This window comes from Odocoileus virginianus, chromosome 20 (genome assembly GCF_023699985.2).
Source record: "Odocoileus virginianus isolate 20LAN1187 ecotype Illinois chromosome 20, Ovbor_1.2, whole genome shotgun sequence".
NCBI lineage: Eukaryota > Metazoa > Chordata > Mammalia > Artiodactyla > Cervidae > Odocoileus > Odocoileus virginianus.
Genome location: NC_069693.1, coordinates 9,670,502 through 9,694,882, shown reverse-complemented (window position 1 = coordinate 9,694,882; position 24,381 = coordinate 9,670,502). Strand labels below are relative to the sequence as shown.

At 41.5% G+C, this 24,381-nt stretch overlaps 2 protein-coding genes and 1 long non-coding RNA gene across 3 annotated transcripts in view; 2 read left to right on the top strand and 1 right to left on the bottom strand.

Annotated features, from left to right (window-relative positions):
- Positions 1-10,156, top strand: part of LOC110137025 (zinc finger protein 208-like) — a 34,885-nt gene extending 24,729 nt beyond the window's left edge. The window contains 3 exon segments of the mRNA XM_070451580.1: positions 1,194-1,239; positions 4,220-4,346; positions 7,960-10,156. Coding sequence (XP_070307681.1) covers positions 1,194-1,239; positions 4,220-4,346; positions 7,960-10,124 — 2,338 coding nt within the window. The 3' untranslated portion in view covers positions 10,125-10,156.
- Positions 10,157-11,015: 859 nt separating this feature from the next.
- Positions 11,016-14,317, bottom strand: LOC139029849 (uncharacterized). Its single transcript, XR_011482091.1, has 2 exons — positions 14,179-14,317; positions 11,016-11,482 (listed from the first exon to the last, which is right to left on the bottom strand). It is a non-coding gene; the product is annotated as an uncharacterized lncRNA (long non-coding RNA).
- Positions 14,318-14,538: 221 nt separating this feature from the next.
- The window catches only part of ZNF227 (zinc finger protein 227), a 14,264-nt gene continuing 4,421 nt past the window's right edge, over positions 14,539-24,381 (top strand). The window contains exons 1-5 of the mRNA XM_020893178.2: positions 14,539-16,315; positions 16,682-16,971; positions 18,626-18,687; positions 20,515-20,641; positions 21,762-21,884. Of these exons, the coding sequence (XP_020748837.2) occupies positions 16,836-16,971; positions 18,626-18,687; positions 20,515-20,641; positions 21,762-21,884 (448 nt within the window). The 5' untranslated portion in view covers positions 14,539-16,315; positions 16,682-16,835. The remainder of the gene's footprint in view (positions 16,316-16,681; positions 16,972-18,625; positions 18,688-20,514; positions 20,642-21,761; positions 21,885-24,381) is intronic.

Genomic DNA, 24,381 nt, shown 5'->3' with positions numbered 1-24,381 from the left:
ATAATTGGATTCAGGTTGTGCATTATTAACAGTGATGCCCCAGAAGTGGTGAGGCAGCCCTCTAAAGGCATCATACCAAGCAAACATCAGTTTGTGGGTTTGTCCCAGCTGGTGATTTCAGTTTTGTGTGCTTGGTTAAGGTGTCTGCCAAGTAACTGTTGACCTTTCTGCAATTAATATTTTGAAACAATGTGGCTGTCTTACTCCTCACTAAACTTTTCCAAATTTTAGCACCCATGGATTTTCTGTCTTTCACTCTACAGTTATTAGTTTGCTTTCTGCCATGGGGAGGAGCTCTCTCTTCTCATCCATTTATTTCTTAAACATTTCTTTCTTTATAATTCAGATTCCTGTATGGAATTTTTTGTTATGGACTGTCCAGGTGTTTTTTATTATTGTTGCAGAATCCAGGCTTTTATTAGTTCTCTTTACATCTGTGCATAATTGTCAAAAGGGTACTTCCTGCTTAAAAAGAAAAAATGTATTTTTGTACCTTTTATAAAAAGTTGTCTATTTCAGTTTAAATATTAATGTTGTGGTAACAAAATTATGAGGAATACAAGCAGAGATTTGCAGAACTCTAAAAACTGGCATTTTGGGACAACCACCTGGGACCTGCCCATATTTGATAGTGTTCTGTTGTTAGAAACTGCATCTATAAGGATCATTTCAAATTGTACAATATCATCTGCTTTACCACAGTTGCTGAGAAATAAAATCCTGATGGGATTCTCAGAGCTTTCTGCCTTACACCAGTCTCATGAGGTGGATACCCCTGTTCTCCCCCACTTGCTGATGACAGAATTGAGGCAGAGAGATGTTAATAATTTGCCAAAGATGACACTGCTAGTGAGTGGTATAGCCCGGATTTCAGCCCATGCGTCTTGACTCCAAAGCCTGCTCTTACTCACATGGTCTCTGGTTACACCTTGGAATAAGATGACCACTGTGGAAGCCGCAGCACACTGATGGGGCCACTGTGTGTGGGTGGGCGTGGTGCTCCCTGAACAGCTAATGAGAGGGGTCTCGGGGGCATCCCGTATTGGTGCAGGATCCCTTTCAAGCCCACTCGGCTGCAGCCACTTGGCGACTGAGTGCCTTGCTGATTCACAGCGAGCCCCGCCTGGGTTAGTCACATTTTTGTAAGCCAGTTTTCATTGACTTCTTTCTCCTTTCCCTCTCTGTCTTCCTAGGACTCTGCACTTCCCTGGAAGGAGAGAGAAGATGAACATGTTCATGGTGAGTAGAGCTTGTCTCTCTTGCTGTTAAAAATACCATTTCATACTCAGAGATATTACATCGGTTTTTCTTTATTTGTTTTTAATTGAAGTATGGCTTCCCTGATAGCTCAGTTGGTAAAGAATCCACGTGCAATGCAGGAGACCCTGGTTCAATTCCTGGGTTGGGGAGATCCACTGGAGAAGGAATAGGCTACCCACTCCAGTATTCTTGGGCTTCTCTTGTAGCTCAGCTGGTAAAGAATCCACCTGCAATGCGGGAAACCTGGGTTCAATCCCTGGATTGGGAAGATCCCCTGGAGATGGGAAAGGCTACCCACTCCAGTATTCTAGCCTAGAGAATTCCATGGACTGTATAGCCCATGGGAGTCGCATAGAGTCGGTCATGACTGAGCAACTTTCACTTTCACTTTCATAGTTGATTTACAATGTTGTGTTAGTTTCAGGTACAGCAGAATGATTCAGTTATATATATATGTGTGTGTGTATATATATATATATTCAGATTCTTTTCCCTTACAGGGAAATATTTTGTAAAAACAGAATACTGACTGTAGTTCCCTGTGGGTTTTTCTTTTTCAAGGAGAGTCTAAGCCTGTGAAGACATTTGTGAGCCATGTGTGCTTTTTAAAAAATTTCTGTCTTATGTAATTAGTTTTTGTTTTAATTTTGGTTTTATTTCATCATTTTTTATTTGAAAAGTAAAAGAAAAATTAAGGGACATGAAGAACATCTTCCACTTTACCATTTCCCAGCTTACAAATTAGCTGCTTTTACATTTCTGCAATCTCTTCATCATATGTATTCATAACTGTGTATTTGTATTTATAACATAGTAGTAGTTGTGTTAGTCGCTCAGTCATGTCTGATTCTTAGTGACCCCACAGACTGTAGCCTGCCAGGCTCCTCTGTCCATGGATTCTCCGGGCAAGAATACTGGAGTGGATAGCAATTCCCTTTGCCAGAGGACCTTCCCAACCCAGGAATCAAACCCGGGTCTCTTGCATTGCAGGTGATTCTTTACCATCTGAGCTACAGAGAAGTTCCTTTATAACATAGATACAATTTTAAAACTTTTTTCATTTAATACTACCTAACATTCACTTTTAATTGCTTTATTATGTTCCAAAAAACTTCAGTGCAGTCACCCAGTCGTGTCTGACTCTTTGCGACCCTATGGACTACAGGATGCCAGGCTTCCCTGTCCATCACCAACACCGGAGCTTGCTCAGACTCATGTCCATCGAGTTGGTGATGCCATCAGCCATCTCATCCTCTGTCGTCCCCTTCTCCTCCTGCCTTCAGTCTTTCCCAGCATCAGGGTCTTTTCAGTGAATGAATTCTTCACATCAGGTGGCCATAGTATTGGAGCTTCAGCTTCAGCATCAATCCTTCCAATGAATATTCAGGACTGATTTCCTTTAGGATTGACTGGTTGGATCTCCTTGCAGTCCAAAGGACTCTCAAGAGTCTTCTCCAACACCACAGTTCAAAAGCATCAGTTCTTCAGCTCTTAGCTTTCTTATGTACCTATTTTTAAACTATTCTTTATTCATAGACCTTTAGTTTAGGACTTTTACTGTTTTACGAATGCTACAGTGACGATTTTCCTGATTTAACATTTTTCTCAAAAAATATATTCTGAAAAATATTGCCTCTTTTTGCCCTTGACATAATAGATATGCAGAATTGAAGTGGTATATTTTATAAGTGGTGCCTTGAATGTTTTTTGGTAAAATAGCCAAATACGGCACAGCAGGATAAAACTGCCTCTTCGCACAGAAAAAATAACTATTGGTAGTTTTCTCATGACAAGAGTGAGGGTTTGTCTTCCTGTGCTTGAATCAGACCCTGTGTGTATTTTATTTACTGGTTTGTTTGTTTTTCCATCTTGTACTGGCTTGGCCAAGAAGTTTCTTCCTATATTTCTGTATGGTGATACGGAAAAGGTGGAATGAACTTTTTGGCTAACCCAGTATTTTTTTTCTTCTGATTGAAATAATCCATGACCTTAATTTTAAAAGTCCAGTGGTACTTACAGCACTTGTCACTGCATTGACACCTCAGAACAATTGTCTAAAGAGGTACGTACTTGGTTTTATCTTTGTTTTAAATGAAAGGGTTGTGAAAAATGAGGAACCAATTCATACTTATACAGAAAACCAAGACTCTGGAGTCAGAGTATACCATTAGATAAGAGAAAGACAAATGGGGAAAGAAAGAAGGTTTCATTTGAAACCTGGCATGGCCTTTTGGTTAATTCCCTCATATGACCCTCCTCCTCACCTGGTTCCTACTTCAGTGAGAGGCAGGTGCCATCAAATACTGCCGGGCCTAAACTAGTAAATGTTTCAGGGACAATTGATGATTGTAATTAAAAAGTGAAACCTTTTGCGGAGTTCCCTTTATGGCTCAGCTGGTGAAGAATCCACCTGCAATGCAGGAGACCTGGGTTCAATCTCTGGGTTGTGAAGATCCCCTGGAGAAGGGAAAGGCTACCCACTCCAGTATTCTGGCCTAGAGAATTCATGGACTGCATAGTCCATGGGGTCGCAAAGAGTCAGACACAACTGAGTAACTTCGACTTGGTGGTCCAGTGGTTAAGACTCTGCGCTTCCACTGCCATGGCCTGGGTTCAATCCTGGTCAGGAAACTTAAGATCCCACAAGCTGCAAGGCATGGCCAAAAATAAAAAGTGAAGCCTTTTTAGTTCAGGATGCAGCAGTTAGAATTCTAGGGAGTTTGTTTATGAGTTCACTGAGAACACCAGGTAAATACACAAAGCTTCCTTCTTCATAGCTGCACTTGCAGTGAGGCTAAGGAAAGTCAAGTGTGGTGTTGGCAGGATGGAAGGAGCGGGACTGGGAAGGCTACACATTGCACAGGAGCCAGAGCCACTTATCCTCCTCCTCTCCCTCCTGGTGCTGCCGCTCTCCCATGGGACACTGGCTATAAGATTGAGCTGGTATTGTTTGTTGTAGGAGGCAGTGACCTTCAAGGACGTGGCTGTGGCCTTCACAGAGGAGGAGCTGGGGTTGCTGGACTCAGCCCAGAGAAAGCTGTACCAGGATGTGATGGTGGAGAACTTCTGGAACCTGGTCTCAGTGGGTGAGGACAGCCTTTTTCTGCAAGTGTCTTGTGACCCTGGTGTTTGAAGGCTCTGGGGTTCTTGAAATGGTTCCCCAAGTTTGGAGACCAGACTTTTCCAATTCCAGTGGGACATGAGAGGCTATTGCTCAGGTCTTTTTCTTTTTTTGGTCAAAGAACAGTAAATGAACAGTATCCTGCTGTTCCTTGTCTGTTCTTCAGATTTCACTCATGTCCCATTAGTGGCAGTCCCATTAGTGGATTATAAAGCCAACTTATCGAGCCTTACATGCTGTTTTTAATTAAATCAAATATTAGAGAAAATATCAAGAGCCTCTTAGGAAGGGTAGATCACGTTGCAGCGAAAACCCTGATTGATGCATGAGTGGTGTGAAAGCCAGTGGAAACAGATTTTAGGAAAATAGACATTGGTCAGAAATAGGTCATTCAGCCTTCATTTTAGTAATGCATATTCCTACATATGTGTCTGAGTCATGAAATAAATGCTACTTCTTCAGTGGGTCATGATACAAAGTTTGAAAAACAGGGCCTTCAGTATCTTTTTTTGAAACATAAAATATTTGTTTATTATTGTTATAATCAAGGCAAAATCTCCTAAAACAATTAGCTTTTTTTTTTTTTTTTTTTTTTAAATTTTTATTAGTTGGAGGCTAATTACTTTACATCATTACAGTAGTTTTTAACAATTAGCCTTGATAATGGAAATATAATCAGAACCATTAGTCCCGAGTTTACTATTTGTTCTTCTCTGCTGTTCAGACTTCACTCTTCAGTATTTTAAATATGCAGTTGGAAACTCAAATTTCCAGTAAACTTTAGCTCTGACATGTTCATTTTAACTTGCACTTCTGCATGTTCTCATTCTTCAAAAGAGATACAAAACATAGAGAAGAGAGGCTTTGGATGATGAATTCAGCGACCCAGATAGAAATTTAGGTAAGCACCAAGCAGTTGTTCATTCTCATGGTTAACTCTCGATACGTTGTGCTTCTCAGCAGCCCTGTGCTGTCCATCACCTGGTCCCCATGGGACATCTCTTTCCCAGGTTATTGCACAGTCTCTATTTTGGTCACCTGCTCCCACCTTTCCCCTCCTACAGTTTGTTCTTGAAGTGGTAAAGGGATCCTTTGTAAGTTTAAGACAGATTATGTTAGTTGTCTGTTCAAAATTCTCTTATGACTTGTTTTACTTAGAATAAAAACCACCTAAAGCAACTTCTGGAATCCTCTATGGTCTGCTTTTCGACCCCATCACCTCCCTGAGTGAGACATCTCCTCTCCTCCTTCTGACGCTGTCTTTTCCATCTCCATCATCCTCCCTACTGTTTCTCAGACCTACAAAAGATGTGTCTCCTTGTCCTCTCTGCATGGAATACTCTTTCACCTGTTATCTTTCAGGCCTATGTACTTACCTCAGGTCACTCACCTTCAAGAGGAAGAGAGGGCTGTCTTTGGACCACACTGTAGAAAATCCAGTTCTCTCTCTCTTTCTCTGCCCTGCCTTTTTTGACCTCTGAGTACTGATTGTCACTCAGGTACATACATTTTGGTTCACCTGTTTCTCACTTCTCTCTCTTCCCCTGGAGGGTATTCCAGGAATGGAGAAATTTGTCACTGTTGTTTTTTAATATTGATTTCTTTATTTGGCTGTGTCAGTCTTGGTTGAGGCATGCTGGATTTTCAATCTTCATTGCCCATGTGAAATCTATTTCCCTGACTAGAGAACAAACCCAGGCCACCTGCATTGGGAGTGTGGAGTCTTAGCCACTGGACCACTAGGGAAGTCCCCAGAGTGGAGGAATTTGGTCTTTTCCATTTATTACTCACAAGCCTAAGTGCTTAGAATAGTCTTGGTACATGACAAGGACTCTAAATATTTGTTGAATAAATGGATGAGTCAATGGATAGAGAAATTTGCCTACCACTTAAATAGCCAGTGGCTGGTGAACAAATCCGAGTGAATAGGGATATTGCAAAATGTTTTTGTGTCTTCAAATGAATTCCTAGCTTAATTCTAACTTCTCAGGTCCCATGGTATATATGTGGGTGTTTGCCTTTCCATACAAGTTGACCCTCATCAACTTGAGCAGACACATGCATAGAACCTGTAATTATAACCAAACTGAGTGAAATGCTTTCCCTGTGACTTTCCTTTAGCCGTTAGTACCAAGCATATTCATTTGGGGAGAAAATATTTTTTTGAATGAACAATTCTTATGTCTACTTCTTAGGTAGCTCTTCATAAAAGGAAAAAAGAATTCTATTTCCTTATCCATCATATCCGGGGAGAAAAGGTCTCAGAAAATAGCCAACTGGTGAGTTAGCCTTGCCCTGAAAAGATTTTCCCAGCTTCATCCCATCTCCTTCTTCCCAAGCCCAGAAATGGATCTTAGGTTGTTACCTCTACAAACATTTTGCTTGTGTGGGATTTGTACATATCCTTTAGAAGGGATTTCAGATCATTGTTCACATTGACTGCTTTGATGATTCTTTGATAGTGTCTAGTCTTCTTCTACATACTTATCATAAGCTATGGAATTTATTTCCACCTCACTCATAAACTGCCTTCTTCACTTTGGAAATCATTTTTGTTAAAGGCCAATGTATTTATGTCCAAAATTTTTCCATGCTATGGTTATTTTTTTTGTAAGTAAGCAGCCAGTTTGTTTGTTTTCTTAATATTTATTTATGTATTTGGCTGTGCCAGGTCTTGGTTGTGGCATGTGGCATCTCTGAGTTGCAACAGGTAAACTCTTTAGTTACATCATGTGAGATCTAGTTCCCAAACGGATCAAACCTGGAACCCTTGCATTGGGGACCACCAGGGAAGTCCCTTCCATGCTGAGACATCATTCTTCCCTAGCCTGTAAATGTTGATTTTTACTTTATGGGGGTGTGGAGCCATATTAGGCTATAAAGCTACCTCAGAAGGATCCAGTGTATAGGTTTCAGATTATGATACTGATGTGCTGTCTACTGCCCTAAGAAGCCAGAACAGTGTATAGGTTTTTGTGCTTTTTTTCACCCCCACTGATTCTTAGCACCTTGAACCTTCTCAGCACAATTCCCTTGATGTACTGCTGCCTCTGGTGCAGCTTTTCAGCATGCTGTACTTTCCAGTGCTTTTCCTCTTTCAGACACCTGCCTTCTGAAAGCTCTTTTGCTTCTCTGACTTGATTCAGACATAATCTGGAATTCAAAATTGTCAAGCATCCTGGAAATCAAACTGGGGTTCACCTGTACATGCCTTTCTTGAGCCCTGACTAACTAACTGCCAGACATTGTGAAACCTGTGAGCACAACAAAATGCTAGTCTTTCTTGATACTGTACTGTGATAGGAGCGACATGTAATTTTTGAAAGATGCTATAAATAGTATCTCAGATAGCATTTTGTTTTAAATGGGTTTCATTACTGTTAAGTATTTGAGACTTTAATGGACCATCTCTTGGTTTCTGTCAGTATACAAACCTGAGAACTTTATTTGTGGGGAAAAAGATAAGTCAAACCATGCTGGGGTTCATTCAAGTCTCATACTGTGTCTTAAGTGTGAAATCTTGACTCTTTGAACAAAGCTTTCACCTGTCCACATCTCTCAATTCTCTGTCATTATAGATGAAAACAATCAAAGTGAGCTGAGGGCTGTTCAAGAGAGAGGATTACATGAAGAGCTTTCCTGCTGGCAAATCTGGCAACAAATTGCGAATGACTTAACCAGATGTCAAGACTCCATGATAAATAGTTGTCAGCTCCACAAACAAGGTTATTCCCCCGACCAGGTTGGGGCAGGACTGTCTATTCAAATTTCTGAAGATGAGAACTATATATTAAATGAGAAAGCAGGTGGTCCCAGTGATACTGGAAATCCAAGGTTTGCATCTTTGAGAGCCCGGGATTCTTGGAGAAAAAGTTCCTTGACTGAGTCACGGAATCATCGGAATAGATACCTGGAAATTTCCACGCAAAGTAAACTGTGTCGGTGTAAAGAGGATGTTGACAGCATTGGTCAGATCTCATTCCACCTTGATGATCGAGGAGTACACAAGAATGAAAAGTCTTATTGCCACAATGATTATAGAAAAGACAGCACGAAGGTTTCCACATTGGATCAGAATAGTATGATTCACACAGGACAAAAACCTTACCAGTGTAATGAATGTAAAAGAACCTTTATCAGTCTTTCTACCTTTGATCTTCACCAGCAGTTACACTCAAAAGAGACGTCTCACATGTGCCATGAGTGTGGAAAAGGCTTCCGTTATAGCTCAGTTCTTCATATTCATCAGAGAGTTCACATAGAAAAATGCAGTGTGTGTGATGAGTGTGGAAAGGAATTCCATCAGAGCTCACAACTGCAAACTCATCAGAAAGTCCACAGCATAAAGAAACCATTCACATGTGAGGAATGTGGGAAAGGCTTCAGTCGTCGATCAGCACTTACCGTTCATTGTAAAGTCCACACGGGAGAGAAACCTTACACTTGTGAGGAGTGTGGCAGGGCCTTCAGTCAGGCCTCCCACCTTCAAGACCATCAGAGAGTCCACACCGGGGAGAAACCATTCATTTGTGATGCATGTGGTAAGAGCTTCAGTCGGAACTCACACCTTCAGTCCCATCAGAGAGTCCATACGGGAGAGAAACCGTACAAATGTGAGGAGTGTGGGAAGGGCTTCATTTGTAGCTCAAATCTATACATTCACCAGAGAGTCCACACAGGAGAAAAACCCTACAAATGTGAGGAATGCGGGAAAGGCTTTAGTCGGCCTTCAAGTCTTCAGGCCCATCAGGGAATCCACACTGGAGAGAAGTCATACGTATGTAATGTGTGTGGTAAAGGCTTTACTCTGAGTTCAAATCTTCAGGCACATCAAAGAGTCCACACAGGGGAGAAACCATACAAATGTGAGGAGTGTGGGAAGAACTTCAGGAGGAACTCCCATTATCAAGTTCATCTGGTCGTCCACACAGGAGAAAAACCCTATAAATGTGAAGTGTGTGGGAAGGGCTTCAGTCAGAGTTCCTATCTTCAAATCCATCAGAAGGCCCACAGTGTAGAGAAACCCTACAAATGCGAGGAGTGTGGGCAGGGCTTCAATCAGAGTTCACGACTTCAGATCCACCAGCTGATCCATACTGGTGAGAAACCATACAAATGCGAAGAGTGTGGGAAGGGATTCAGTCGTAGAGCAGATCTTAAAATTCACTGCAGGATCCACACTGGAGAGAAACCGTACAATTGTGAGGAGTGTGGAAAAGTCTTCAGGCAGGCCTCAAATCTCCTGGCCCATCAGAGAGTCCACAGTGGAGAAAAGCCATTCAAATGTGAAGAATGTGGCAAGAGCTTTGGTCGGAGTTCACACCTTCAAGCCCACCAAAAAGTCCATACTGGAGAAAAGCCATACAAATGTGAGGAGTGTGGGAAGGGCTTTAAGTGGAGCCTGAACCTCGACATGCATCAGAGGGTCCACACAGGAGAGAAACCATATAAGTGTGGGGAGTGTGGGAAGCACTTCAGTCAGGCCTCAAGTCTTCAGCTTCATCAGAGTGTCCACACTGGAGAGAAGCCCTACAGATGTGATGTGTGTGGTAAAGTCTTCAGTCGGTCTTCACAACTGCAGTCTCATCAGAGAGTCCACACAGGGGAGAAACCTTACAAGTGTGAGACGTGTGGTAAGAGCTTCAGTTGGCGCTCCAATCTAACAATTCATCAAAGAATCCATGCTGCTGATAAATCCTATAAAAGTCATAGGGGTGGTAAGACCATCAGAGAGTCAACTTAGGAAAAAAGTTCTATAAAATAATTTTTTAAAAACTCAAGTGTCATGTGAATTCTTCCAGTTAAGTTCAAAAGAAAAAAAAAATCATTTGTTTCATTAAAAAGTCAGCGTTTTAACCATAGCTCAACATGTCCCGGTAGTCAGGATGCCACATAACAGAGATCCCTTATAAGGGTTATAGTAAGGGCTTCAGTTCAACTTTGACCTTATACTACTCAGAAGAGAAGACTTAGTATGACTTTATCAGGCCTTGTACAAAAGTATGATGGACGGGTCAAAACTAATGCCCATTAGAACTCTCGATGCCCAGTAGTCTTTCCAGAATGCAGAGACTTTGTTCTGTATCTGCATAGTCTGACCATGGCCAAGTAATACTTCATGTGAAAGTTGCTCAGTCATGTCTGACTCTTTGCAACCCTGTGGACTATATAATCCATGTAATTCTCCAGGCCAGGATACTGGAGTGGGTAGTCTTTCCCTTCTCCAAGATATCTTCCCAACCTAGAAATTGAACCCAGGCCTCCCACATTGCAGGTGGATTCTTTACCAGCTGAGCCATGAGGGAAACCCATAATACTTCATAGGTGCTCAATTTTGTTGAATTAGTAAATGAAAAATGTTTTATAAATTATATTGCAATCACCCTCAAAATTTCATTTAAAGTTTTATTCAGAACAGGTAATTAAATGTGGCCTTAAAAGTAATTCAGAGAGACAAAGAGTTAAAAGTATAAGTAAACCACTCAGTACTGCAGTCTGAGGTATTAATCCCATTTTGATTAGCTCCTCTTGTCTGCCTAGCCTTGCTTCCAGTTGGATCTTACCATCTTAGAGTTTGTCTAGCATTCTGTCAGATTTATACAGTACAAATTCAGTTACTTTTTGTGACAGTATGAAGTGAAGTGAAAGTTGCTTAGTCATGTCCAACTCTTTGCAATTCTCTAGGCCAGAATACTGTGGGTAGCCTTTCCCTTCTCCAGGAGATCTTCCCAACCCAGGGATTGAACCCAGGTGTCCCACATAGCAGGAGGATCCTGTACCAGTTGAGCCACAAGGGAAGCCCTTGTGACAGTATAGACTTACTGAAAAATGGATTGTTAATCTTGCAGTACAGAAAACATACTATTGATTCTTTTTTCGAGTCAGAGTTATTGACAGTGACAAAGGACAAACATTTCTTGGTAAATGAATCGATTATTGGTTTTTTTTATTCTCCCCATTTCCATCTAGGCTTTGATGTGATAGTCTTCCAAAGGTCTTAGTATTAACTTTCATCAAGACTTCCAAAGTTGAGAAGAGATGCTGTTTATAAAGTAGATTACTTTCATCGAGTTCTCTACTCCATTACTACTCCTTCCTGGCCTGAAATAAAAGGAAAAAAATTATTTGTTGAAAGTTGGTCATTTCATCAAATACATTGATTCAGTGACTGACTTGCACACTTTTCCTAGCGATGGATTGAGAAATTTCTTCTTGAAGAGAAGTTGGTGGGTATATATCAAAATACAGGATGTGACTTCTATGACAGAAATCATAGAAGCAGAACTTACAATTAAGAGATTCAAGTAGAAAAGGTGAGTAGCACATCAAGGATGCTGCTAAATTTTGTAAAGGTGAAATAAATATTCACTAGTTTATTTAAATACATTTTGGTATATGAAACCAAATCTAGAAAAATGACCAAGACTCGGGACAAAAGCATGTAACAGGCTGATGTAGTTTAGGGACATCACACAGCTTAAACGTGTTAATGCATCCTGTCATCTGTAAAAGGGTATTCACCCTCATGTAAACAGTGACAGGAATTTCAGAGAGTTTCCACATTTTAGATTCCATATTTTAAATTTTTCATTAAGCATCAATTTTACAGTAAAATACTATGATGTTTATAGTACTGTAGGTAGTAAAAACTATGTAAAATGTAGAAAATTACTAAACATACTAATTCCTCACAGTAAGAACATGTGGTATATATAGCCCAAGTTAAGGAATAGAACTCTGGGAATCAATTATAAAAAGAAATGTATATGGTTGTTCAAAGATACAGAATACTAGCTGCTACTGCTGCTAAGTTGCTTCAGTCGTGTCCAATTCTGTGTGACCCGATAGACGGCAGCCCACCAGGCTCCCCGGTCCCTGGGATTCTCCAGGCAAGAACACTGGAGTGGGTTGCCATTTCCTTCTCCAATGCACAAAAGTGAAAGTGAAGTCGCCCAGTAGTGTCCGACTCAGCGACCCCATGGACTGCAGTCTATCAGGCTCCTCTGTCCATGGTATTTTCCAGGCAAGAGTACTGGAGTGGGGTGCCATTGCCTTCTCCGAAGAATATCAGCTAGTATAACTATATATTTTTGTAACTAATGAAGTTTAGGCATAAATCCATGCAGCACAGAAGATTATTTTAATTCCAACAGTAGAAATTTATACATCTTAGTTCTGTTCCTTACTGGGCTGATGGATGGATAATCCAGACTACTGGCTTTTCCTTTCAAGTGCTTGATTTGATTAAGAAAGTAACTGGTTCATTCCAGGTACTGTAAAACGCAAAGAACCTTGAGCTATGGGGTGGAAGGAATTTACAAAATGAGTGTTTTAATTGTTTACCAAGGTAACACTGATTGGGCAAACCTGAAGATAAAGAGTCAATATATGTAAGTCTTGGGGGTAAAATTCATCAAAGATTTCCCTAAGGAAAAGATGTGCTTAGGGAAAGAACAAAGCATGATGGGAACAACTTGTTGAGGTTTGAATACCATTTCCTAGTTCTTAGTTCATTTTTCACTGATGTTTAACACTTGTTTGGTTAAAGAACTTCACTCAGCAAAAATGAGTATGTATATAACTCGAGAGGCAGGTTTCCCAGATTCATTTCCTAGACCACACCTTCATATGAGTATGAAAGTCCATGCTACCTCAAATTGCACTAGATGTTATAGTTTGTTTTGAGTAGATATCAAAATAGCTCACCAACTCTCAAGGTAATTTGTATAGTTTAGTGAGTTAAGTCAAGGGCTGGAAAACTACTGCCTTTAAAGTGTTGTTCTTTTTTTTTTTTTTGCCACACCTCTCTGCATATGGGATCTTCGTTCCCCATCCAGGGAAGTCCTTGTTTGTTTTCTGTTTCATAGATCTCTTCATTTGCTTCCATCTACTTACTGTATTTTTTGTTATTTTTTAAATTACCAAGGAGTTTTTTTTCATTTTAATAATTAGCTTATGTACTAGTATATGCTTTCAAAATCCCACACTTCTTCCTAATTACGTATTAAAAATTCCCATTCTGATAGTGAATTTTTCTCCTTGTGGTTCTGTCAGTTTTGCTTTTCCAAGTTTGCTTTATAATTTATGTGAACCCATTCTTGGTAGTTTGACATTTATAAACTTTTTTGATATATTTTATAATGCTTTTTTCTTTAAGGACTACTTTGCCCTATATTAATTTTTAAATTATAGGAGTAATTTGGAACCTTGGATAATGTTATCTTCCCTAGAGAGAATTGTCATTTGTTCCCTTTAAGTGCTTGAGTGTCAGTAGCTCAGTCGTGTCCGACTGACTCTTTGCGACCCCATGGACTGACTGTAGCCCGCCAGGCTCCTCTGTCTATGGAAAATTCTCTAGGCAAGAATACTGGAGTCGGTTGCCATTTCCTTCTGAAGGGGATTTTCCCAATCCAGGGGTCGAACCTGGGTCTCCCGCTTTGCGGGCAGATTCTTTACCATCTGAGCCACCAGGGAAGCCGGGACTTAAGTGCTTGAAGATACTAACAGAAAAGATTCAGGCTAATCCGATTTCAAGTAATTGAGGTGATTTAGAGTTTGGTTTTAGTCTCCAGCAAAGGTGATTCATTACCCTATGTACTTATTCCTATAGGGCAGTTCTTTAAAATTTTACTACTGACTTCTCTTCCCTACCCCAACCTCCTCTCAAGCCCCTTGAACGTGGCTAAAGTGATGCTCAATTTTCAACACTATAATGATTGGGATTCTCAAGAAAGGCAATAGTAGCCCCAAACGCAACAATTTCGCCAAACTCCGCGCTGGCATTCTAGAATACATACCCAGAAGTTCAGGGTATTCAGAAGTATTTCCACTTCAGGGGGCGGGCCGTGGCAGTCATTTCTCTAGGGCATTCTGGGACGTGTAGTCTGAGGTCCGCGTAGCACAGAGCACTTCCGTTTTGGACTGCTGGAGCATTCTGGGAAGTGGTCCACTGGCTGTCTCTAGTAGATAGGCGGTGCTTTCGTTGTAGGAGGGACTGGCTACTTCCCATTTTCCCTTCGGGTAGAAGTGTCTTCAGTTCCCGGGGCCCGGCTAATCTTGGTGGTGAAGCCAGTGAGTCTCTGACCCTCGTCCTCAGAGAGAGTAAGAGAAACCACGTCCGGCTGCAGAGTTTGTGTTCCCCTCCGGTGAGCCTCCAGTTTAGAGAAGTTCCTGTAGCCCCAACTTGGGGACTGCCCAGTCGCTGGTCGTCTGGTTTGAAGGTCTCCCGGCGCTTCAACTGGCCTCCCTCAACTACCAGCCAGTTCTGCCACTTCCTAGGGGTATAATTTTGTGGTAGTTACTTACCCTGTCCTGGTCTCATTATCCGCATTATTAAAGTAGTGTCATTCAGTTCAGTTGCTCACTCGTTGTCCGGCTCTTTGCGACCCCGAGGACTGCAGCATGCCAGGCTTCCCTGTCCATCACCAACTCCCGCAGCCTGCTCAAACTCCTGTGCTTTATCCAGCCTGGCATTTTGTATGATGTACTCTGCATTTAAGTTAAATAATCAGGGTGACAATATATACCGCCTTGACTACTCCTTTCCCAATTTTGAGCCAGTCCGTTGTTCCATGTCCGGTTCTAACTGTTGCTTCTTAACCTGCATACAGGTTTCTCAGGAGGCAGGTAAGGTGGTCTGGTATTCCCTTCTCTTTAAGAAATTTACAGTTTGTTGTGATCTTCAGAGCTTACTTAGCGTCTTACAAAATTTTCATGCATATCGGAAGGTTAGAGAAAGGATCCAAAAGCACTGGGTTTTTTTTTATGCAATTGCTATAAGAAAAAGGACAGGAAAAGTTCAAATTCAGTAACTCTCTGGTTACAGTGGCCCTGATTGCATCGAGAAATTGATCACACAGTCTATGAAATTTGCCTTTCCACTCCATGTCTAGTTGTCCTTTGGACAAGGAAAATTCTTCTTCCAGCTTTTGAAAAATTAAATTACTTTTAGTGAGTTTATCTTATTTGCCCAAGACTTAACAGCTAGGAGCTTCCCTGGTGGCTCAGATGGTAAAGAATCTGCCTTCAGTGTAGGAAACCCCGGTTTGATTCCTGGGTGGTGGAAGATCCCCTGGAGAAGGGAATGGCAACTCACTCCAATATTCTTGCCTGTGAGATCCCCTTGACAGGCGAGCCTGGTAGGCTTGCAGTCCATGGGGTGGCCAAGAGTTGGACACGACTGAGGCCACTAAACAGCTAACTAACAATAATGTTTTCATCTTTCAAATTTAGCAACTCTGAGGATTGAGTACAAAGGCCCTGATTGCACTGAGAAATTGATCAAACAGGCTACGAAACTTGTCTTTCCACTTCATGTCTAGTTGTCCTCAGCAGCCAAGTTCTGAATTATTTGACTTTTCTGTTAACAATAGTAGAAATCGATGATCTTCCCCCATTGCACTTTGGGGTCTTTCATGCATATCTAAAAACGTTAAAACTACATTTTAAAGCTATCATCCTCCCCCCGCCCCATTTGTTTTTTTCTGGTAGAGTGGTTACAGTCCTACTGCATTGATATGTTTCTTACAGTTCTTTTTATTAAGATTCTGACTCTTCAAATATTTGTTATGTTCTATCAATGAGATAAAGCAAAGCTCAACTGGCGTCAGAGAACTGCTTTAGGTTGGCACTAACAGGACAGCATGAAGGAATATTCTGGAAATCTTTGGCCGAGAACTCCCGAGAGTCTGGGGTTAAAGCTCCAAAGGGGCGGGCATGGCCCTTCCTCCACTTGGGGTCCCAGGAAATGTATTTCGCCGCCCTACCCCGCCCCCTCTCCATCCTCCACCCCAACCCCGAACTCTATCCGGAAATGAGGGGTTGCTACTCTTGTTCTCCAGGGCTTTTGGGAAATGTAGTTCCGGAGCTCTGTGTAGTCAGAGGCTCTTCCGCTCCGGGAAAGCGCAGCTGCCACCATTTCTTTCGGCTTGGGAGGTGAGTTATCCCTGCGCCCCTCGACCCCTCCGAGCTTTTCTGGCTTGAGCGTGGTACGAGTCACTACCTGGCCATCTGTCTTAGTATGGAGAGATCGTGGCCGCCGGCGGAAGCCGAGAAGCGGAGAGCAGAAGTGTGGAATCCCTCTGCTGTCCTCCCTGGCTTGCCAAGCAGCGGTGCTACTTCTATCCTTACGATATATGGCGATCTGTTGATTATCACTGCCCCTACTTTTATCCTCTGTAAGATTGCGAGAGATTTGGTCACTACTGGTTAGGGTTGTGATTAGATTCAAGTAAGATCACACGTGTCAGCAGCTTCGAATACTGGCGGCACCTAACGGGTTACCTTTTGCTATTGATGCAGTTCATTTTCCCAGGAGCATCGTTTTGACTGGATTCCCCAGGGAAGACACCCAGGAGCGATGGCGTGGCCTTTCTGTCCGGAGACAGCTCCTTCCGAGGTTTGACTGATCTGTTTCTGTAGGAAGCACTGAGTCACCCCGCGCTAGTGCCTCGGAATGTCCGCTGCAGTTTATACAGGAAACGTGAGACGGACACAGTCATTCTGTCCCACCGCATCGTTTTCGTCGCCCGTCCTGAATCCGGAAAGGGGGGAAAGCAAGGACTTCCTGGCTCCTCAGAGCATAGCCGCAGGTACTTACTAATGAAAGGTCTTTCTTGGTCGGTCATCTGTTTTCAGTTAATCAGGTTTCCTTACCACTAGGAAAACGTTCAGTTATCTATTGAATACATCTGAGAATGTTTAATATGCTTGTTAATATGTACGTGTGTATTTCTACTATAAATACATATGTTTTTGAAATAAATATTATAACGATATAAAACATTTACTTTAGGTTTTAAATATTAAAAAATATTTTTTAAGTATAGTTGATTTACTATACTTGTTGTATAGTTATTGTTAATTTCTGCTGTATAGCAAAGTGACTCGGTTATATTCTTTTTATTGTGATTATTACCAAATATTGAATACAGTTCCCAGTGCTACACAGTAGGATATTGCTTATCCATTCTGTGCATAATAGTTTGCATCTACTAATCCCGAACTCCCAATCCTCTCCTCGTCCAATGCCCCCCACCCCCAACAACAGTTTGTTCTTTTTATCTGTGAGTCTGTTTCTGTTTCATGGATGTGTGTTATACTTTAGATTCCACATATAAGTAATGTCATATCGTATTTAACTTTTTCTTTTTGGCGTCGTTTAGTATAATAATCTCTAGGCGCATCCACGTTGCTGCAAATGGCATTATTTTGTTCTTTTTAATGGCCGAGTAATATTCCTTTGCATATGTATACACCACATGTAATTTATCCATTCATCTGTCAGTGGATATTTAGGTTGTTTCCATGTCTTGGCTGTTGTGGATAGTGCTGCTGTGAACATTGGGGTGCTTGTATCTTTTCGAATTATAATTTTATCTGAGTATATGCCCAGGAGTGGAATGGCTGGGTTATATGGCAACTCTGCTTTTAGTTTTTTGAGAAATCTGTGTACTGTTTTCGGTAGTGGCTTCACTAGTGTACATTGTCACCAGTAGTGTAAGTGGGTTTCCTTTTCTCTACACCCTCTCCAGCATTTATTATTTGTAGACTTTTTAATGATGGACATTCTGACTAGTGTGAGGTGGTACCTCATTGTGGTTTTGATTTGCATTTCTCTAATAATTAGTGATGATGAGCATCTTAGCATGTGCCTTTTGGCCACCTGTATATCTTCTTTGGAGATGTCTATTTAGGTCTTCTGCCCGTTTTTTTGATTGGGTTGTTTGCTTTTTTGGAAATTTATTTTTATTTTATTTTGTATTTTGGGCTGTACCTCACAGCTTGCAGGGATTTTGGTTTCCCAACCAGGGATTGAACCTGGGCCATGGCAGTGAGAGCCTGGAATCCTAATCACTGGACCTCCAGGGAAGTCCCCCTATTGTTTGCATTTTTGATATTAAGCTGTATGAGCTGTTTGTATATTTTGGAAATTAATTCCTCATCGGTCGCATCATTTGCAGACATTTCCTCCCATTCCATAGGTTGTCTTTTTGTTTTGTGTACAGTAGGATCAGCAATCTTCACAGTAGGGAAACTGTGTTTGGTTGTGCAGGTTGTTCTTTGTCCAGTGGCTGCTGGCTGACAGTCTTGTTAGTAGCTGCAGTCTACTCCAAGCCCTGCTTACCAAGCTATGGGGGCGTATCTGCCTTGGAGCATGCGTGTTCATGCATAATTTCTGCAAAGACCCACATGGGGTCATGAAAGCCGTGGCCTGCATCTCATGGCTTCTTTGTCCTTCCCCAGTTATGCCTTCTCAGGACTCTGAGTTTCCCCAGAAGGAACATGAGAAAATGACCGAGTCTCAGGTAAGTAAGGCATTGCTTTCTGTCTTCTAAGGATTTTATTTCTCAGAGGTTAGGGACATCTTTGTCCCTAATCTTCCTTGGAAAGCTTAATGAACACAACACATCTTGAGTGCATGTTGTGTGCTAGGCTGTGTGTTTTGTTTGTTTTATCATCTTTGTTTCACAAAGCAATCTTTGAAAACATTAGGGAAACTTAAAATAGACAAACATAATTTATACTGCTACCCTGCTTACAAACTAGCTGTTTTCACTTTCTCATTTTCCTTTTTCATAGGCATTCACAACTATATATTTGCAATATTAGAACTGATGGGATATACTTATTTATTTATTTATTTAGAATTTTAGTGTGTTGTTGATTTATTGGCTGTATAGGTCTTTGTTGCTACACACTGGCTTTCTCTAGTTGTGGCAAGAGGGGGCTACTCTCTGCTTGTAGTGTGTGGGCTTAGTTGCCCCACGGCATATAGAATCTTCCCAGACCAGGGATTGAACCCCTGTGCCCTGCATTGGGAGGCAGACTCTTAACCACTGGACCACCAGGGAAGTCCAGTGAGGTGTACGTGTAAACATTAGATAAAGGTTTAATATCTCTAATTCTTAAAAAAATTAGCAAGACAAACTAAGACCCAGTTGGAATATGAGCAAAAGAAATTAATAGATGTGTCAAAAAAAAAACGAAAGTAGATTTATGAAGAAAATAATGATGATAATAACTGTGTGAAAATGTTGATAAATCTTTCTATTTATTTATTTCACTTAGATTCTTGAATTTGTTTTGTTTTGTTTTTTAAGGCTTTCAGTTCAGTTCAGTCCGTCCAACTCTTTGTGACCCCATGAACTGCAGCACACCAGGCCTCCCTGTCCATCACCAACTCCCGGAGTTTGCCCAAATTCATGTCCATTGAGTCGGTGATGCCATCCAACCATCTCATCCTCTGTCGTCCTGTTCTCCTCCTCTGTCATCCCCTTCTCCTCCTGACTTCAGTCTTTCCCAACAAGGCTTTAGGTTCTAATTAACCTGTCTAGAGATTCAGAAACATTTGTACTCCTTCATGTGAAAGGTGAATCGGGAAAACCTTTTGAGAGGGAAACCTGCCATTACACTTTCAAATATTTTAAAGTGCATATTCTTTGATTTTGCAAATACTACTTCTTGGCTAAGGTCTCTGAAAAAGGATCTTTACAGCATTGATGATAAGTAAATATCTGTAACTAATTATACTTTATTTGAATTGAATAAAGCTAAATCACCAGTTCTAAGGAATACTGTACTGTACGGTCACAAAATGAAATGAAAGAGATTATAATAAAACTGCTTGTTCAAATTTACTGAGCACTTATCATGTTCCAGGCACCAGTGTAAGTGATTTACATGTATTCGCTAATGTGATCCTTTCAAACATCTTGTGATTTAGATATGATTATAGAGAGGAAATTAAGATAGTGAGAGTGAGGGAATTTGCCCAGTGTCCTGTAATTAAAGCCTTGAAGTGTGAACCTAGCCTATGCCTTCACCAGCTGTGCGTGCAGCAGTTTCTGGATGTGGCTCATGCCTTTAAAGCACAGACCAGAAGCTGTGTACCTGTCCTGGAGGGTTGCTGAAGGCCTGTGAACTTTGCAGACATTAAAAACAGTGATGGAGTGGGGCGGTAGGGAGGTGACAGCATTGTGACTGAGAGAGAGAGACAAGTGTTGGGACTGAAAACTGCCTGGAGTCGCTCCAAATCAGTAACCGTTTTGGGGGTTCATCTTCTTTATCCTGCTTGATGCCTGTCCTTCTAGTGGAGGTTGTAAGATTGAGTTGACATGTGTTTGATGTTGTAGGAGGCCGTGACCTTCAAGGATGTGGCTGTGGTCTTCACTGAGGAGGAGCTGGGATTGCTGGACTCGGCCCAGAGGAAGCTGTACCAGGATGTGATGGTGGAGAACTTCCGGAACTTGGTCTCAGTCGGTGAGGACGGGCGACCTCTGACCCTGAACCTCATCCCCCATGAGAGTCTCTGATCCTTCTTTGTTTGAAGGGTTGGACCTTTTAGCCATTTTTTTTTTAAACTGAAGGTTAGTTTTATAGTTACTATTTTGTTGTGGTTTAGTTGCTAAGTCACGTCCAGCTCTTTTGTGACCCTCACAAACTATAGCCCACCAGGCTCCTCTGTCCATGGGATTTCCCAGGCAAGAATTCTGGAGTGGATTGTCATTTCTTTGTCCACTTTGGACCTTTTGAAATGGTTCCCTGACCTGGAAGACAGAGATGTTTCTAACTCACAGGTTTCTCTGGTCCCTGTCTACTTGGGCAAAATTCTGTCCAGGGGTGATTTTGCGTCCCTGGGGATGTTTAGTGATGTCTGGAGATAGTTTTGATTCTCACAGCTGAGGGAGGGGTGATACTGGCATCTGGTGGCTGGCGATGTGGATAAACCTCCTCCAGTACACAACACACCCCCCACCACACAGAATAGCCAGTCCAGAATATCACTAGTGCCTCAGTTGAAAAACCCTGTTTTAGATGAACTAGAAATGCGCAGCTTAGCTTCTATACCTTGTCAAATATTTTGGTGGATCATGGAGTCACCTTAGGTCATTGCATTGGGATTATTTTTGTTTTTTTTCAGTAAAATAGAATAAGAATAGAAACTGTCAGAGTTCCTTATCAAGAGCCACTCACATTGCAGCAAAACCCATGACCATTTGCATTAAGTAGTGTGACAATGTGGGAAATATGATAAAAACAGACATTGGCTAAATCTGATTTTATCTACATATAGTCGTGAACTAGGTTACATTTCTCTTTCTTTTTTCTTTTAAATTGAAGTATAGTTGATACATTAATACAGTGTTGTGTTATTTTCAGGTGTATAGCAAAGTGATGCAGTTGTATATACATATTCTTTTTCAGTTTCTTTTCTCTTGTAGGTTATTACAAAACATTGAGTATAGTTCCCTAAATTTATTTCTTATTACAGTTTGTGATCAAAAAGTTTTTGAAATATCACTCAAGGGTTATAGAATTTGGACAAAGATCTCTTTTAGCTGTGTGTTCACCTTAAATATATAAATCTGGCTTTTCCTAGGACATGTTCCCTTCAAAGCAGATATGGTATCCCAGTTGGAGACAGAAGGAAAACTGTGGACAGTGGAGAGGGAAACCCAAAGAAATGGGCATTCCAGTGAGATCCAGTCAGCTGTTACTTCAGGTATTAGTTAATCTGCTTCTCTCCACATCCATGCCATTGTCTCTTGCCTGTGACAGCAGCCTCCACACTTGTCTCCACGCTTCCACCCTTGCACTCCTATAATCTCATATGGTAGCCAGACTGGTTCTTTACAAAGCAGGTAAGACTATGCCATGTCTCTGCTCGAAACCGTCCCAAGGCTTCCCATCTCACTCCAAGACCTTCCAGTGGACTGCAGGACCCTACCTGACCTGGCTTCCTCACCAAGTTCCTCTTTGATCACCCGGCCTTTTACCCTTGCTTACATCATCCCTGCCATCCTGGCCCTTTTGGAGTGTTCTCTTCTGTTTCCTGGCCTTCGACTTGCTCTCTGCCTCCGTGTCCAGGCCCCCAGCCACTCCCTTACTCACTCAGGTCTTTGCTCAGATCTCATCTCATCAGACAGCCCTTCTGTGTCTGCCCGATTTACTGTCCCATCTTCTTCCCATTCTCCATGCCTTAACCCTGTCTTAATTTGTGTCTAAGCAGTTATCACCTCCTGACCCAGTAACCTGTCTTTATTTCCTTGTTCATCATCTGTCTCCCTGTAAAAGTAAGAATTTGGGCAGTTGTATTTGCTGTCTCTGTTCAAAGCCTCTGATGGCCCTTCTGTGTGATAGGTGCCTAATACATACTTCTTGGGTGAAGAAATTACTCTCAAACTTACTATTGTTTGGAGCAGGGGTGAGGAAGCTCTCCTCCCAGTTCCTCCTGATCTGTGACCCCAGCCTTCCTCATCCATGAAGTGCGCTTCATCCTCCAGATCCCCAGCCTCTCCATGGCCCTCCGTTCTCCTGCCCTCGCTCAGATTTGCTTTGTTCACTTCACTTTCTAACCGCCTTTTCCTTTCCCTCCTCTTCTTTCCTTTCTCTTTAATTTGAATATTCCTCATTTCTACCCATTTAAACATATTAGATATTCATACGAAATGTAAATGTATATATTCCCCCTCTGCCTGAAAAATGAAGCAGAGAAGCTTATCTGCAGACATGATGGATGAGGCCCTGAATTCTGAGAGTCACCAGTCTGCCTTCATTTGTCCATCTCCCTTCTCAGGTCTACATGTTGCTTCACATTTGATGCATTCAGGAATGTTACATACTTGCTTCACTGGAAAGGGTCTTGTTTTTCTTTTTTTTAGATTGAAGTATAGTTAAATTACAGTGTTTTTACATTGCACACTGGACCTCTGGAATCATAAGCCTCCATATTGTCACACTTCAGCTTTGTGCCATAGACCAAGTCTTTCTCTTAAGAAATCTGGTAGCATTTTCTGCCCCCCACTTTCTCAAACTTTTTTTTGTAGTTTTTTTTTTTTTTTGGACCTCTTCATCATCCACATGTTTCAGGATTTAATGGATCATTTTGGAAAATTGTCTCCCCATGAACCTCTAATGTAATTCTAATTTCTTAACATATTTCAATATGTAACAGTACATACTCAGTAAACTTATAAAAGCTGTTCACAGTTATCAGAATGTATCATTAAATTATCAAAAACTAGCCACACCAAGATGCCAGGCATTATAGTTCATCACTTCTCATGTAACAATTTCAAGTTGGCTGCTTACAAACAGGAACTGCCTCATCCCTCTAGCCAACTTCCCACTGAACTTCTAAATAGCCACTACCCAAGCAGTCGTATGACATATATGGTAATTGTTTCAAGCTGGATATTTCCAGAAGTCTAAGGGCATTGACATGACCCATGGAATATGAAGGAGTTCTGATTAGGAAAGGAAATGACAGAATTCCTAAATAATTTTCCAGTGTAATTTACATCCTAGGAAAGAAAATTACAGAAGTTTTACAGAAAATCTAAATAGATTTTCCAGTATAGTTTGCATCCTAGTGTCATAATAGGCTGATGTCACAGGTAACAGGAGAAGCCTTGTACGTGTTCCAATGAGTTCTCAAACCAAGCACCCAAAATTCACAGGCTAAAGGCACTGCCCCCCAGGACTTCAGACACCAGCTTGGGGTTCCCAGGGCCTCACTTCTGACCGACTGGCTACAAATTCAAGCGCTTCTATAATAACTTGCTAGGACGACTCAGGACAAGCGCAGGAAAGCTCTCTACGTACAATTACGATTTTATTATAGCAAAAGGGATGTGTAGGGAACCCTGGGAGTGTTCTTTCCTGTCTCCCTCTTAGAAGGACCCTTGTCGTTACTCTGGGCTCACCTGGAGAATCCAGGATAGCTTCCCCATCTCAGGATCCTTCATTCAATCAAACCCAAAGTCCTCGTTGCTGTGTCCATTAACATATCTGCAGGCTCCAGGGATTAGGGCATGGGCATCTTCAGGACATTCAGTTAGCAAGCCTGTCATACCCAGAAACGTACACATACCTGTTGGGACTTGTTCAGTTTATATTTGACTGTAAGTTTCCATTTAAGGAAATAATCATTTAGGACTTGACACCCCTTTAAACATTTTAAGCCAGTGGCTTCCATACATTAAAAAAAGATTGTGCTG